Here is a 16,253-nt window from a genome sequence, read left to right as displayed (position 1 = left end):
GTCCGTATTTATTTTACTAGTTAGTTTGACTACTATCAACTAAACTACCATTTATACGGTCTACTAAAAATGTTTATCTTAAAAAATCCAAAGAAGCATTTTTGGGGAAAATCCAGAAGAGGCCAACTTTATTAACATGGCTGGTACTTTTAAAGGTCAGAGAGAACATGATTTTCACTATAAGAGTGAAAACTGTGAGCTAAAGATGACTACAGCGTCCTTGTTTTTAACCAAAAATCACCACATTTCTCTGGAGGTAACTGCTGTGTCTGCCATGTTTTTTTTTTTTTTTTTTCCTAAATCCATTTTAGTTTCTCCTTAAATTCCGCTTTCAGTTTCAGAGCCACATGACAAAACCAGTTACCAACCAAATACTTAACAGGTGATTCTGACAAAAAACATCAAGTGTCATCATACATTGCAAATTTACAATAAATATACAAAATAAAAAAGGAAAACATAACTATCACAAATCAACACTTTACATTCCAGTAAAATGTACATTGCAGCAATTTGTGAATGGCAACATCAAACATAAAACGAGTGACAAGGAGATGGCGGCCATCTTAGCCCTCTCCTTCTTTGTAGTGTGCTTAAATGGACTCCCCTGCACTAAAAAAAATGAAAAGTTGTTCGTTCACATTTCCATTTTGTTAATTGAAAGTATAAAAACTAAAAATAACATGGAAAAATATGTTATATAACTATTTAAAGCTACCATCTGTAATGTTTTTTTTTCACCAGTAGATGGAAGATGTGAAACCTGTTCCCCTTCTCCTCTTCTTCTGTGAGGCCAAAGCTGACACATTATCACGCAGCAGTAACATAGGTAGCATCCTACTGATGATATTTGAGAATACAGCAGGGGCCAGTAGTTACAGTTACAAATGGTAGCTTTAAAAGGTGCATTGTGTAATGTTTCTGGTGGAGGGTCCGTCAGATGCTTTTCTTCAGGGAGATGCTATTGCTTTGTCTGGAATATTTCACAGTATGGTATTAAACCTTTCTATCTTTATGGAGACCAAACCAGACCAAATTACATGTCAGATCTGTGGAGAGGCATCCCTGCTCACAGTCAGAACGCCTGTTTTTTTAGGTTTTTGAACAAACATGTGATAGAGCTGTTTAATGTCATTTAGTGGAACATTTCAGGCAGATCAATGACATCCATATCCATAGAAATAAGTAGATGACAGACCTCCAACCAAAAATTTACATAGTGCACTGTTAATAAAGTCAACATTTCTTTTTTTAAGTATAGGGTTCAGCTTTGTCAATTTCAAATTACGTCCAAATATTCCAATTGGTTTTGAGAAGGAGGCACTGTCATGATGTCTTTGAAAATAGGTGGTGTTTTTTGCCCACTGCCAATTTTAAAACAAAATCATGAAGTAAGCCAGTAACTTTCATGCATACCCCCAGCATAAGTAGAGACAAGCCAGTCAATAGCTTTCCTATTTGTTAAGTTTCAAAAATAATACATTGAATTCAGCATTGTTTTTGAAAATTTAGCTGCCCAAAATTCTTCCTTTCATTTGTAATAAAGTTTGTATAATTTTAAAGAGAATATTGCCTAATCAAAATTGTAATACAGCCTGAGATGTGATATTTGCCAGTTGTTCCTATAGGGCGAGCCAAATTTGCTGCAGGTGGTAGTCATAGGGTTGCATTCATTCAGTCCATGGCATAGACAGGAACTGACTTGTAAACAGCCAGATTTTAAATACAAATAGTGGGTTTTTGGGGGAGTTTTGCTGAGTGTCCTTAAATGTTGGTGAAAACCTCTGGTCCCTTTAACCAAACTGGAAAAAGAAATTACCAGGTCCAGATGCTGAAGAAAAGAAATATATGTTAGTAAGGTGAATATTATGTGATTTTTAGGTAATTATTTACTCTTATTAAAGTTGTACACAGAACTACCTTCAAAACTAAATCCACCGGGTCCACCGAAGAACGCCTTGAAGATGTTGTTGGCATCGAAATCTAGCAAAAAAAAAAAAGCAAAGAAAATGATGAAGAGAGACCATTAACCGTTGCCAGTTTTGTATGTAAGAAACTATTTGTGGTGTTCTAATTATTCTCTTGATGTGAAATATGCCGTTTACAGCAATTACAACCATGTTTTTACAAAGCCCTAATTGCGGTATGTAACTGGAATCTTTGGAGATTTTGAATTTAGGGTAAAAATGCACCGTTTTCTAAAAAGTTAGAAATATGTAAAATATTTTGAAAGTGGTATGTTGAATTGTTTTAAGGGCCCATATTACGCTATTTTCTGAACTATTTTAGGTTTCCTCATTAAAAACATACCTGTTGCGTTTTATTATATTTACAAATGTTTAACACACAAAAAATATGTAGACAGAGCTCTTTCCCAAACGGAAAACACTCTGTTGCACCTTGTGATGTCATGCGGCTATACAGGACTGCTATGCTGTGTTTTTAAACTCCACACACCTTCACTACAATCATTTGGATAATTTCAACCCTGAAATCGCCAATATCTACTGAACTAAAGGTAAAACATAGCTGTTAACTTGAAAAACACTGTGGCATGACATCAATGGAACAGAGCATTTTGAGCTTTTGAGATGTAGATAGACAAATTTAAAAAATACTCCAACGTGTGGATGAAACAAAACACAAATCCAGACATGTTTTTGAGGAGATAACACCATTCTAACATGGCTTAAAGCTCACAAGATTCAGTTTTGTGTATTATGGGACCTTTAACAACCCTGAGAGAGCAACACAAACTCTGCCTCTGCAGCATTTATTTTAAAAGTTAATAAAATTGCTTTTTAAGTGATGCTGTCAAGAACAATACTAATTATGTGAGGAATATTGTCATGAGGTCAGAAAGCTTTCATTTCACAATTTGCACTTAAAGATAAACACTGATACTCTTTCTTAGCTATTACTTTCTACTGATCTATTTGTAACTCTGTGTTGATGACTCACCTCCCATGTTCATGCCATCGTCCTCCAGGTCCTGCCCGGTGTCATAGCGAGATTTCTTCTTTGGGTCTGAGAGGACGCTGAACGCTTCGCCCACCTCCTTGAACTTCTTCTCCTCCTCCTTCTGTACCTCAGGGGTTGCGCTGCTGTGACGGTCTACAGGGAACAGAGGATAAGTTACGTATATGTATTAAAAGGTCCTACATTACAAGCTTTAAGTCATCCTCAGAAAATTCAGAAAAATAGCTGGAGTTATGTTTCGTTTCATTCACACATGTTTGAGTAACCTTTTATTATTAGTTTGTTATATCTCCTAAGCTCAAAATGCTCTGTTCCACCTTGTGAAGTAGTAGTTTTCAAGTTAACGGTTACCTTTTACCTTTAGTTCAGTAGAGAGCGGCAATTCCATTTCATTCAAAAGGATTCTAGTGAAGATGTATAGGGTTTACAAACACAGTAGAGCACTTATCACACAGCATCACTAGGTGCAACAGAGTGTTTTCAGTTTCAGAAAAAGTCAGTTTAAATATGCAGGGTTTGAGTGTTAAACATCTGTGACTGAAACAAAACGCAACTCCAACATTGTAACAGATGATAAAACATCGTAATAAGAGCCCTTAAATACATGCGTTAAGAAATTCTTCCTTCACTCCTGGTTTCTGGGAGCTTTGTTGTTTTTATCTCAAACTGCTCTTTCCTTCCTACTCAAAGAAGCAGTGGTCATGTTTGCACGCGCACAAAACATCTGATCATTATCCGATTTCTGGAGCCAAATTATTGCAATGGCATGTAAACAGTCTCTGATGGGAGTAATCTGATTTCTTTAATAGTTTACAGCAGTGCAGGCTTTGACAAAAATGACAGACAAATATGAAATACACCCCAAAACTCAGCTCTGATTATTGGGTTATCAGATTATTCCTGTAATCTGATTTTAACTGGACATGTAATTGTCCATGCAACTATCCACTGACTAGTATAGTATAATATTTATTGAAGCAAAACTTGTTCTCGGTTTCCATTTGAAATTAGTTGCTGTCAATCCAAATGGTTTCTAAATAAAACCAGTGAAGGACGTACCAGAAATGCTTTTAGTATGTTACACATGGACAAATTAACCAGTTTATAAGCTTGATCTGAAGTATAGCCACAATCAAATAGTCAATTGATACTTTGCATTGACAATATGCTTGTATGTCTATATAGTGGAATGTCCATCAAACATCGTGGAGACACAATGCATTGCACACATTTGCAAACACTGCCAAAAAGGATGTGATCAATACAAGCGTTCGTGATCCTGTTTCCTGCAAAGAAGGTGAGTGTGACTAACTGAAAAACTTCTACAGGCCAATAATAATTAATACTGATGGGGGCACCTAAAATAAATATAGTTAAAATGCTGATTTTTAATTACATAGCAAGTTAATGGGTTTAGTCACAGATAAAAATGAGGAAGTTCAACATTTTGGATTTGGCAAAGTACAACATTATCAGTAGAATAATGACATAATCACATTGCTAGAATCTGAAAACCATCAATACTTTTTGATTTCATATTTTCTGTTTCTGTTCTACTACTACGTGATCCTTTTTAGTCCAATCCAAATATAAACGCATGGAAAAAAATCTCACAAGATAATTTTTCTCATGTGTGCACGATCTTGTAGCAGTTTTGTCTCATAAGATCTTTTGGCACGAGATCTTGTACTGTCCCTAATATAATGTGACTGTGTATACCTGGATGATGTAAAAGTGCTCGTTTGCGATAGGCCTTTTTGATTTCATCTTCTGTGGCGTTCTTTTCCACTCCCAGGATCTTGTAGTAATCTTTCCGTTTACTTTTCTTCAACTCCAACTGAGCATTTTTTAGAAGGTGCTTGTGTTCTGAAACAATAAGAAAATTATAATAAAACAATACTTGATTATATATTGCATTACCATATTTTTGTCAAGAAAATTGCACACAGTACATGGTCCCCTACACAACACAATATGTGTTCAATAAAGCAGTCAGTAACAGTCATCTAGTAATTACACATAATCTACAATGAACACCACAAGGCAAAGTCAAGTGTAATGATTAAAACTGGTTTGCAAAATTTGAAATTAATTACAAAGCATTAAGAACATTATACATTAAAGGTGCACTGTCTAACTGGAATGTTCATGGTATGAGATTAAACAACTCAACCTTATGTTTATTCAATTACAGATGGATTTATAGCTCAAAAATACCTAGAAAAACTGTCCTGACTCTCCACAGATCTGACCAGTAACTGGTCTGGTTTGTTTACCATGGCGATAGAAAGGTTTAATACCATACTATGAAATATTCCAGAGAAAGGAATAACATCTCCATGGAGAAAACCATTTGATAGACCCTCCACCAGTAAAGTTACAGACTGCACCTTTAAATTATAAGTATTAATCAATCAAATAATGAAAAGATATTTAATTTTTTACCTTTTGTCTTCTCTGTCTGGTAAACCTTTTCATAGTCCCGAACTGCTTCTTCATACTGTTCTGTGTCCATATAGCTAAAAATTACAACAGAATACAAATTAGGGTTACAGGCAATAAAATCAAATTATTACAACCACAGAACCATAAAATTTTATTATTTGAGTTATTAAACTTGTAAAGAAACAGTGGCAAAAATCACTATAATATAGTTCTTGGTATCACTGTAGTTACAATAATACTTCAATTAAAACACATTACCATATTACCAAAATAAAAGGTATAAATGACACACCTAACCTTATAAATACCATGTACTCTCATTTTATTGACATGTAATAGTACTATCTTGCATTAAGCACTTACCACTGCGCTCTCCTTAAATAGGCCTTGATGTAGGTGTCATCCAGTTTGATGGCCTTGGAGCAGTCTTCTATAGCCTGGTCTAGTTTCTTCAGCTATAAAAGAAATCATGACAAGTTAACCATTTACAACAGATCAAGATCTTGTCAATGATAAATAACTGAAATGATCAGCCATACTAAAAGCTAGCTCCCTGATTTCAAAACAGTGAAAGAAGGAAGGAGGTTTTTAAATCTATGTAACTTTCTCTAGCTCCCAGTCAAACTCAATTTTCAGGGTAATTTTGGAATAGCTTTTTTATACAGCAATCTGCTTTCATTCAAAGGAAATATTGTTATAAATATAGCAAGATAAACTCTTCTTTCTGTTAGATTTTCATTAAAATGTTTTATAATTAGGTTCAGATAACATGCAGGAGTTTTAACAATATAGTCTATTGGGGAAAAAGACAAAACTGGCAAATTACAAAACAGAAATTGGGCACTGCAGCTTTAGAAATCTTTAAGAATTTAGAAGATGAACTTAACATTATGACACAATTTTTAACTAGTTAATGACGATTACACAGTATTTTTAATATTAATATACATTCTATTTATTTATTTATTTGAACAAAAGAGAGAGACTGTGTAATAATGAGCAAATAACTAGAGCTATACATTTGGTGGAATAAGGTAAGAGTTAGTTTCCATTCACAGCCCCATTATTAAGAAAGGGCCTCTGTTTGTTGCATATGATAATCCCTGTGCTGATAGACTCACCTTGGACCCCACAGTGGCTCTGTTACAGTACAGTTTGGCATTAGTTTTGATGTTGTTGGGGTCTATTGTGAGGGCCTCTGAGTAGAGGTCGTAGGCTGCTTCATAATTTCCTTCCTTAAAAGCCTTGTTTCCTTCTTCCTTCTTTGCTTTTAGTGCTTTGGCATTCTGCAATAAAAAACATGTATTAGTTTAAGTGGGAGAGTACGGATTAATTAAACACATTTTTAACAATACTCAGAGGCAAATAATAACATATAAATAAACCAACAATTAAAAATGAACAGCTCTAATAAAAATAAATACATTTAATGATTTGTGAGATAACATAGTTACTTAGTTTTCCCATAGATTTCTGATTTTGGTGGCAATGGCTATCCTTATCTGAATTCATTAATGCAAAACCACAGTATTATTATAGTAAAATATGACTTATTGACACAATTTAAACTTCAACAGTTTTTACCTTTTTAACTAAATAAAAATAAATACATTTTTAAAAACACAGGCAGTCAAAACTTTAATTTCGCGTACATGTTCTAGTACTATGGAGAGCCACCAAGGGAAGGTTCGGGAAGGACGTTGGAATATTTATAATTCTGATCATGGAACATTTGATCAAAATATAGAACAGCTAATTAGCAAATAGTACCATTTACTCAATGGCTTACACTCAGTTGCCACTTTGTGTTATGTAAAGATACAACAAAATGATGTGCAAAAAAATATTAAACACCAACTTGGCTCATTATGAATAATTTCATGCTTAATTAAATATATAGTCATATGTGCTGGAAAATATAGCCTTAATATAAATGCTCTTTAACTACACACAGTGCACTCACTCTGCAGGCGAGTCGAGCCTTGTCATGGTCTGGAGCCATACGCAGCGCCTGGACGAAGAACTGAACCGCTTTGTCGATGCAATCCTCATAATACAAACACAACCCCCGCACGTACAGAGCGTCTGCATTTGTGGAGTCCATACGCAAGATGTCACTGGATGAGAGACACATGTTAAAGACTTTAGCACAAACCAAAATTGTTGATTAAGTCAAGTCTCTAACAATAAAATGATAGAGTTCAACATGTGGAATTGGTCATGGTCAACGGTGACACAGATATTTAACATCTACTTGCTAGTATTAGTCTCATTTTAACTGAACAGCAAAATGGTAGTATTTTCCAACAATTTTCTAAATAACAATAAAGCTTAGTGCCTCACCTTGCTACAGACTGGGCCTCTGGATACCGTCCCAATAAAGCTAAGCACTCGGCCTTCAGGATCTTGAACCTGTGGCAGGCGATAGCTGTGACCAAGGCACGGTCCATGCAAAACACAACCTATAAACCAATAATAACAAATGCGGTCAATCTATAGTACACACAAAAACAGAGACAGATATAAAAATGTGGCTTACCATTCTGAAATCTCTCTTGTCAAATCCAATCTCCGCCATTCTCTCATATTCAAGAATGGATTCTGCATTTTTGATCTGAAAAAATTCACAACATTTATTTAAACAAAAAAACAAACAAAACAATAATAAATAAAACAATTTACACTTTAGGCCATCCTCTGAAGAACTTTTATATTGTAAATCCAGTTCATTTGGATTTCAGTCAAAGAGAAGCCTCTGTCTTTACTGTGGGCTTAGAATGAGGTCAGTCCAGCAGTGTCACCCAAAACTCGGTGTCACAGCGCACTCTAGTTAATCTCTTCTTAAACCGCTGGGTCACACTTTGTCACTGTATTCTGTTGTGTCTGGTGATGTTAAAGCTACAGTAGAGTGACAGTAGACAGAAGTCATTCTGGTAATAATACATCATGTTTTTCCAGCTCACCTCCTGTGGCGCCTGGCTGTTTTCTGGCTCCAGCTCCAAAACACGCTGGAAACAACGAATCGCCGCCATCGCGTTTCCCAGAGACAGGTGACACTTGCCCTCTCGCAGATGACCCTGTGGGAAGAAATAATTAAACTTGATTTGAATTGACATAGAGGAAAATAGTTTAAAAGAAAGAAAAGTATTATTTAAAAAATTTAACACAGTAACTTGAAGCATTACAAAATAATTTTGAGAACATTGCATTATTACTTGAAAGAATGCTTTAAAACTGTGTCTTTCCAACCTTTCCAACCAAGTACCACCTACAATAAGAGCTGGTCTTTCTAGTACTGTACCACCAGATCTAAACTAGTCCTATAAAGTATTAGGCCTATTCCAGGTCTAAATTAAGACCAATCAGGTCCAAAATCAAACTTTTTAATCTTCTTATGATTTCATAACTTAATCAAAAGCAAACAAAACAACCAAAATGATAGAGGTATGTGATACATAACTTATGAAACCAATAAAATCAAGCACTAAATGATAATTGATGTATATCACGTATCATGTCTGGTACATATAAAATATACCCAAATCATAATCATCAATCCAGAGGTCTGCAAACACTGTTGTAGTATAACAGTATCATAAATATATTAGAATGTCAATATTTTGTACCACCAAGTCCTTGCTGGCTTTAATTTATTTGCATGATTAAAGGTACATTGTGTAACTTTTCTAGTGGAGGCTCAATCAAATGCTTTTTCTTCATGGAAATGTTATTATTTTGTCTGGAATGTTTCACAGTATAGTATTAAACCTTTCTATCTTCATGAAGACCAAACCAGACCAAGTTACACATCAGATCTGTGGAGAGGCAAAACTGCTCACAGTCAGAATGTCTGTTTTTCTAGGTATTATTGAGCTATAAAACCACCTATGTATTGTAAGGCAGAACCTATTAATGACATACTCAGGAAACATTCATGGCAGAGCAAAGACATTTCCAAAGAAACAAGCAGGTCACGGTTCCTCCACCAGAAGAATTAAACAATACACCTTTAAGTGAACTGTTAATTAGGTCAGTTTTAAGTTATATTTATGATCATTCTTGCACTATGACGTGAAACAGCAAGAAATGCTACATACTTTTGTGAAGTTTTGGTCTAGTCGAACGGCCTGTTGTGCATCTTCCAGAGCCTCTCTGTATCGACATAACATCATCAATGTAGCGGCACGGTTTCCATAGTAACTCGCATTTTTGGGGCACATGTCTGTAAAAAAAAATTGGGTCAACAAGTTATACAACACTATCAATGCCAATCATTTAAGTAATTAGATGATAATTATACAAAGGAAACTTACAACTCTTAATACAAATTATGCCCTTGTGTGTAATTTGGTTAGGTTAGACTAACATTGAAATGGGTGTGAAATGCCATGTAGAAAAAGTACCCACAAACTGAATTAAGATTAAATGCATATATTTTAATCTTATGAGCCAAATAATGCAAATAAGTAATAGCCAATAATATTTGATTTATGTGACTGACACGTGCATTTCACTGCCTTGTATTTAATCACTGTATTATGCAAACTTCCAGATAGTTCTTGTAATGATTGCTGATATACCATTCATTCATTCTGTCCTAATTAAGAAAACATAATTACCAATTGCCTTAGTGTAGAAGTTGAAAGCTTCTGCATAATCCTTCTTGACATAAAATGCATTTCCTTGCTCTTTGAAGCCCTCTGCTTCCCTGTAAAAATAAACATATGAGGTTATATATACAGTACAGGTGAGAGATCCAGAGCTAGTGTTATAATTAATCCTTATTCCCTGTGTTGACTAATACTGAATATTTTCCAAATGTCACCTTCCCTAAATCGAAACAGAAGTCAGTGCCTATGAATAACAACTCAACAATCATAACCACGTGTCTGTACGTGAGTGACAGTGCATCAGAGGTGAACTATACATAGAAAGAGCCAGAGCAGCAGAGCAAATGGGCCGATCAAACATGTTACTATTTTGTGAAGCTGACAGGGGAGCAGGGCCAGGAATATATGACACCAACTGCTATGACTTTTTTTGGAAACCATCTACCTTTTACATCACCAATAGTATACCCAAGAAATAGAAACAGAAAGCTAAACGTAAAATTATAATCTGGACAAATGATCAGATGACGTTCGTAAGGATAAACTAAATGTAGAAAGTTATTTCAGTGGTAAAAGAGTGGGAACACGAGCTAGTAAAGCAAGACTACCAGAGCAATAGTTACGAATAGTCTGAGGCCAGATTTAGCCTAGCAGCTCTCTCTTGGTTGCGTGTTCACAATGCGGCAAAACTGACAATGTCGCGGCTTGCAGTGTCACGGATCACTAGCGTAAATAATCGTGCGTAGATGCCCGCTGCTGACACAAGAGCAGAAATAAGTCGTACCTTTCTAGTTCTTCGTCACTGATGATTTCCAGGTCTGGGTCCATGTTCACAGCATCACACTGCTCCGCCGCCATTTTGCCGTGAACGACGAGGGGCGTGGCCTGACACTGCAGTGGTTACGTACATACGTAGACTGTAAACAGGAAGTGTCAGTCAAAAGGTAAGCACGGTGAATTTTTGCTAATTTTATTGCAATATTAAGGCATGCACGCGGTTTTATTTGATTTTCAGGTATGTAATATTTGACCCCATAAGAATACATAGTTTGAGATCGATATATATAAGAAAATAAAAAAAAAAAATGGCTTTGTAATGTTCTAATGCTAACTACTTCCCTTGCTAAGACAAGTTAGCATGGTTCTTATTTTTTCTCAGTTTAAACAGTAGAAACGTCTTTTAGAGATTATTTCGGTATGATTCTAAATTGACAAAATATCTCAATAACCCCATAAATAGACAAATCAGCCTTGTAAGTGATAACAGTAACGTGGTTTACCGTATGGTCACTCTTGGCATAACGCCTGTGTTTCTCTTCTCTCCAGGTTTACTTATTTGAGAGAAGCTCACATCATGGGCAAGAGCTGTAAAGTGGTAGTTTGCGGACAGTCTGCAGTGGGTAAAACTGCTGTATTGGAACAGTTACTATACAACAACCATGTAGCAGGTATGACATTTTGATAGCTTCTCTATGTAGCCTATTTTTTTTATTGTCTTTTGCAGTGCACAGTAATAGAATGCAAATTATTCACTGCAAAGTTTTATTACATACATCATAAAATAAGTATTAGACCTGGACAGTTAAGGTGCTAAACTAAATTGTGTTCAGTAGCTCTATGCCCATTGTACATCCCTAACCCTGACCCTAACCCTTACTCAGACATTGCTATCACTACTGTTACATCTAACCTTTAATATCATTCCAAACCTCATGAACAGCCAGTTCTATTCTTATTAGTCTCTTTACCAAATGTCCAATGTGACTAGGCTCAGAGCCCATGGAGACCCTAGAAGACATCTACATCGGCTCCATAGAAACAGACAGAGGAACCCGGGAGCAGGTTCGTTTCTATGACACCCGGGGGCTGCGCGATGGGATGGAGTTTCCTCGTCATTACTACACTTTTGCAGATGGCTTCGTACTGGTTTACAGCATTGATAGCAAAGAGTCCTTCAAGAGAATGGAGGCCCTTAAAAAGGACATTGACCGCCACAGAGACAAGAAAGAGGTAACTTCTTTAGGGCTATGATTTATGATTGAATTAAATTAATTACAGTATGATACACCATGCTGAATAATATTGAGATGATAATTTTTTTGCTCAATTTGATATACAATGGATAAGTCTGTATTCCTTATAATACACCTAAAAGATGGAAAAAAAGAGAAAGATGGCAATCTATCAGACTGTTCTTGGCAAAGAAAAAAGACTGAAACCTGTCAAATGGAAGTCAAATCCTTTTTATGTTTTGAGCAACCACAACTACATAGATTTGAATGGGATATATATACAAAAATTACACTATAATCATTATGAAGAGACATTGTAATTAATGTACATGATATTGATTCAATATTTGCAATTTTGCTGTATAATAATATAATAAGTGTACTGATTGTTATGTTGCTTCCCAGGTTACTATTATTGTGCTGGGAAACAAGCTGGACAGACAGGAGGAGCGGAGAGTGGACTCGAACCTGGCACAAAACTGGGCCAAGAATGAAAAGGTCCGTCTGTGGGAGGTTTCTGTGGTCGACCGCCGCACTTTAATTGAACCATTTGTGTTTTTGGCCAGTAAAATGACACAGCCTCAGAGCAAGTCCACTTTCCCTCTGAGTCGGAATAAGAACAAAGGGAGTGGCTCTACCGACAGTTGAATTATCAGGGAAAAGCATACACTCAAAAAGGCAAGGGAAGGAGTAATAGTAATTTTAAAGGGATCTCTGTTCTGTTAAAGGTGCACTATGTAACTTTTTGGTTGAGGGTCTGTCACCTGCTTGTTTCTATAGATATGTCATTGCTTTGCCTGGAATATTCCACAATATGACATTAAACTGTTCTACCTTACATTTATTCAATTACAGGTGGTTTTCTAGCTCAAAAATACCTAGCAAACAGGCTTTCCGACTGAACGGATTGCCTCTCCACAGATCTGACCTGTAACTTGAACTTGTTTGGTGTCAGTGATAATAGACAAGTTTAACACCGTGCTGTGAAACATTCCATACGAAGCAATAACATCTCCATGAAGACGAGCATTTGATGGACTTGAAAAGTTGCACTTGAAAAGTTACACAATGTACCTTTAATTTAAGAACACTATAATTATGAAGGACCACAATGCTGTTGCTGTTAAATTATCTTTACATTTCAGGAAATATTTAATATTTTATTGTGTCTGGTGCACATATTATTTCAAAACTAATAAGGGCATTTGAGTGAAGTTTGCTCATCTATATATGTGTGTAACCTCTTTACACCTTCATAATTTCAAAGCAAGATTTTGTCGTTTGCGTTTTAAACTTTTAACTGATAATTCACAGATTTTCAAAGGAGTCAATTATTAGTTTAGTAGTGTTTAGTAGTGGTGTAACGATATCCAAGTCTCACGATACAATATCGTCATATTTATTGCGATATCATGGGAAAGCGCATGATATGATGGGGAGGCTCACCATATTGTGATATTATACATGATAACAAGAATACTGACATTATAAAATGCTTTAACCAGTCATTTGGTACAACATTTATTATCATTTTGAACAGCCTGAAAAGCCTTTGAAGGTGAAGTGCAAAATTCAAGTAACAAATAAACAATTGGAATAAAACTATGGGTCACTCTTGAAGTCCTCCAGGGTTAAGTGAGATGCTCTCTGACTGCTCTCTGTAGTTCAGGTAACAGCGATAAAGACACAAGAGAACTCACCATAGTGCGCAGCCCCTCAGGGCTGGGCTGGGGTCCGGTCTTAAGACTTGTGCAGTCCTCCGAGCGCGTTGGTCAGATAGGTCCGGAGGCTCTGTCCTCCATGTGCTGGTTCCAGACAGGGACGAGTAAGACCACTGCACTGCACATTCCGAAAGCGAGAATACGCTGTGCACTACAGGTCCGAGTGGGCTGCTCCTGTCCTCCGCACTCAAGGACTGCGGCTGGTTCCAAGGTGGTGCAAAGCATCCAGATAGAAGCGTGAATCTGGTTTGGTTCATTATATATTGTTCTATCCTCCACACACTTGGTTCTTCCCAGGGAAAGCGCTTCTCAGTCCAAGGCACCTAACATCACTCCCTGTTCCAGCTCTCCTGAGTCCGGCTGGTATTGCCATAAAATTATTTGGTTAATTAATAGCCTAATAACAAATGCTGGTTGCTATGTGAACACGGCGAACACTGGGAACTCTCTGTAGGCCAATGACATGTAGTTTACTGTGCTATGTCAAAGGAGCGGACTGAAAATTCTTATTTTTGCCTGAAGACATACAGTTTTAATACCGTGATGAGACCACTATGCTGTTGTTTCAATTTTGCAATGACGATATCGTGATATTGCCAATATCGTTACACCCCTAGTATTTAGTCTTTTCTGAAGACTCTAATTGGCCATTTTTTTATTACCCCATGGCTGGATCTGTGTAACAACTCATTAAGTTTGTTACCTCACATAAGTGCTGTAACTGTAAATTAGATATGCACTACATTGACTACACTGGCCACAAAATCTGCTGTACATGCTTGTGATAACCTCATAGGCCAAATATGACAAATCCAATTATTTGTACTAAACTATTATGTGCATCAGTGAAATTGGGATTTAAACGGCCTATATGTTACGCTATTTTCTAATCTGTGTTATGTTTTTTTTCCTGATCAAACATACCCGGAGTTGTTTTTTGTTTCATTCACGTATGTTTAACACACAAACCCTGTATATTAAGGTTATGTTCATCTTTCAGACAAAGAGCTGCTGCTTTGCTCCACCTTGTGATATCATGTGGTAATACAGGAAGTGCTCCACTGTATTTACTTTATAAACTTCATATACCTTCACTGGAATCATTTGAATAACTTCAGCCATAGAATTGCCAATCCTTACTGAGTAAAACATAACTGTTAAATTGAAAATTACCACTACATGACATCACAAGGTGCAGCAGAGTATTTTGAGTTTTGGAGACTAAAAATAAAGGATTACTCAAACATGTGTGAATGAAACAAAACACAACTCCAGATAAGTTTTTTATGAGGTAACAGCATTCCAACATGGCTTAAAGCTGCATTTTGAATGATATAGGAACTTTAAAATTAATCAAAATAATGGAATCAATGCCCTGATCATGAATATTGGAAAAAAAAAAGTCACTTCTTTGCACACTGATTAATTTGAATATTTATGTAATAAATTGAAAGTGCCATAGTAACCCTATAATTTGAACAATAAACCAAATCCATTTTCAGATGATAGTAGAATATAGTTGTGTATTTGTCTCTGGGACAAATAGTTTAAAACAAAATGTTACTGGGTCATGATAAATTGTTTTTATATTACATTCCAGGTCACTAACATGCACACTGTGAGAGACTTGTTCTCAATTGCTGTAAAGCACACTACAAGTACAATCAAACTGAGAAAGATGCTGCCTTTTCTGTATCATCAAAACATATGACTTTTATTGTTTCTGCTGGAGAATTGTTACCTGTAAATGTACTGAATTACTGTTCAAGTAAATGAATGACATTCCTGAACTTGGCCTGGCTTATATTATTTGACACACACCTTCCACATATCAGTCACTTAAAGGTTGTATGGAGGATTTTTTTTGTTTCAAATTGTCAATGATAGCATATAAAAGGTGCAGTAGCCTTGTAATTATGATGACCAAAAAAAAGAGAATAAAAATTCATCAACTCTGGACGTGGTGGGGCCAGCTAAACATTTGCCAATAGATAACGACACTGCCTCGTTATCTGTTAGTTGACAGGCTGTCAATCAAACTCCCTACGTTTCTAGCGTAACTGACTTGCCTGCGCGCTGCCGTTACGTGGTTTGCGTACGCCTGTCACGCAGTCCACAGACGCAAGACGCACAGACGCTGTTTACTCCACCAACGCAACAGTTCTTAGCGCTTTTTTGACCTATATCTTTCTCGCAGTTAGCACAAAGTTTGTTGCAATGGCAGACAAGAATCTAGGAGCAGTTAGCCGCAAAAGAAAGTCCGTTTTTGAGATTGCTGAAAGAAGAAGACAAGGGGAAAAGCAGCGAAGCCAAACTAAGGTGATTCTTGTAGATTCATTCCAGCGATGGCGCGACTGAAGCAGACGCAGGGTCTAAAGACTGACGCATTGGTCGCCAAATTACTCCTGGACAGGTAACTTCTGCTTATTATGAAAACTTACTTTATTTCCAAGAGCTAGACAAACGTTTTTCAGGACACGAAAGCG

The 16,253-nt window shown here is 36.3% G+C and overlaps 2 protein-coding genes across 4 annotated transcripts in view; one reads left to right on the top strand and one right to left on the bottom strand.

Moving 5' to 3' along the window:
- Window positions 1-15,557, top strand: part of nkiras2 (NFKB inhibitor interacting Ras-like 2) — a 179,088-nt gene extending 163,531 nt beyond the window's left edge. Inside the window, exons 1-4 of one of the 3 annotated variants that reach the window (XM_020926591.2) lie at window positions 10,430-10,978; window positions 11,361-11,482; window positions 11,803-12,044; window positions 12,452-15,557. In XM_020926591.2, coding sequence (XP_020782250.1) covers window positions 11,389-11,482; window positions 11,803-12,044; window positions 12,452-12,694 — 579 coding nt within the window. In that variant the 5' untranslated portion in view covers window positions 10,430-10,978; window positions 11,361-11,388 and the 3' untranslated portion in view covers window positions 12,695-15,557. Of the gene's footprint in view, window positions 1-10,429; window positions 10,979-11,028; window positions 11,050-11,359; window positions 11,483-11,802; window positions 12,045-12,451 lie in introns of those variants that run through there. The other 2 variants (XM_055152556.1, XM_055152555.1) reach the window with 2 other exon arrangements.
- On the bottom strand, window positions 99-10,951 carry dnajc7 (DnaJ (Hsp40) homolog, subfamily C, member 7). The gene is made up of 14 exons (XM_055152554.1): window positions 10,819-10,951; window positions 10,044-10,132; window positions 9,522-9,646; window positions 8,388-8,501; window positions 7,964-8,038; window positions 7,768-7,886; window positions 7,388-7,541; window positions 6,546-6,710; window positions 5,788-5,879; window positions 5,425-5,498; window positions 4,699-4,845; window positions 2,962-3,114; window positions 1,921-1,983; window positions 99-1,831 (listed from the first exon to the last, which is right to left on the bottom strand). Exons 1-14 carry the CDS (start codon window positions 10,890-10,892, stop codon window positions 1,794-1,796), a joined length of 1,482 nt encoding a protein of 493 aa, XP_055008529.1. The 5' UTR covers window positions 10,893-10,951; the 3' UTR covers window positions 99-1,793.
- Window positions 15,558-16,253: the final 696 nt, after the last annotated feature.

This window comes from Boleophthalmus pectinirostris, unplaced genomic scaffold, assembly GCF_026225935.1.
Source record: "Boleophthalmus pectinirostris isolate CB_2022bp ecotype Guang Dong unplaced genomic scaffold, ASM2622593v1 HiC_scaffold_17, whole genome shotgun sequence".
Taxonomy (NCBI): Eukaryota; Metazoa; Chordata; class Actinopteri; order Gobiiformes; family Gobiidae; genus Boleophthalmus; species Boleophthalmus pectinirostris.
Note: the sequence above shows the minus strand (reverse complement) of the source record. Positions and strands in the feature narration are given on the sequence as shown.

Bases quoted from the DNA above. Each gene is read 5' to 3' on its own strand.
- dnajc7 (XM_055152554.1), bottom strand. From the start codon at position 10,892: ATGGCGGCGGAGCAGTGTGATGCTGTGAACATGGACCCAGACCTGGAA. The intron at 10,133-10,818 runs GTACGACTTATT...TTATTTTTACAG, and splicing joins AGTGACGAAGAACTAGAAAG to GGAAGCAGAGGGCTTCAAAG. The intron at 4,846-5,424 runs GTAAAAAATTAA...TTATTGTTTCAG, and splicing joins CCAGACAGAGAAGACAAAAG to AACACAAGCACCTTCTAAAA.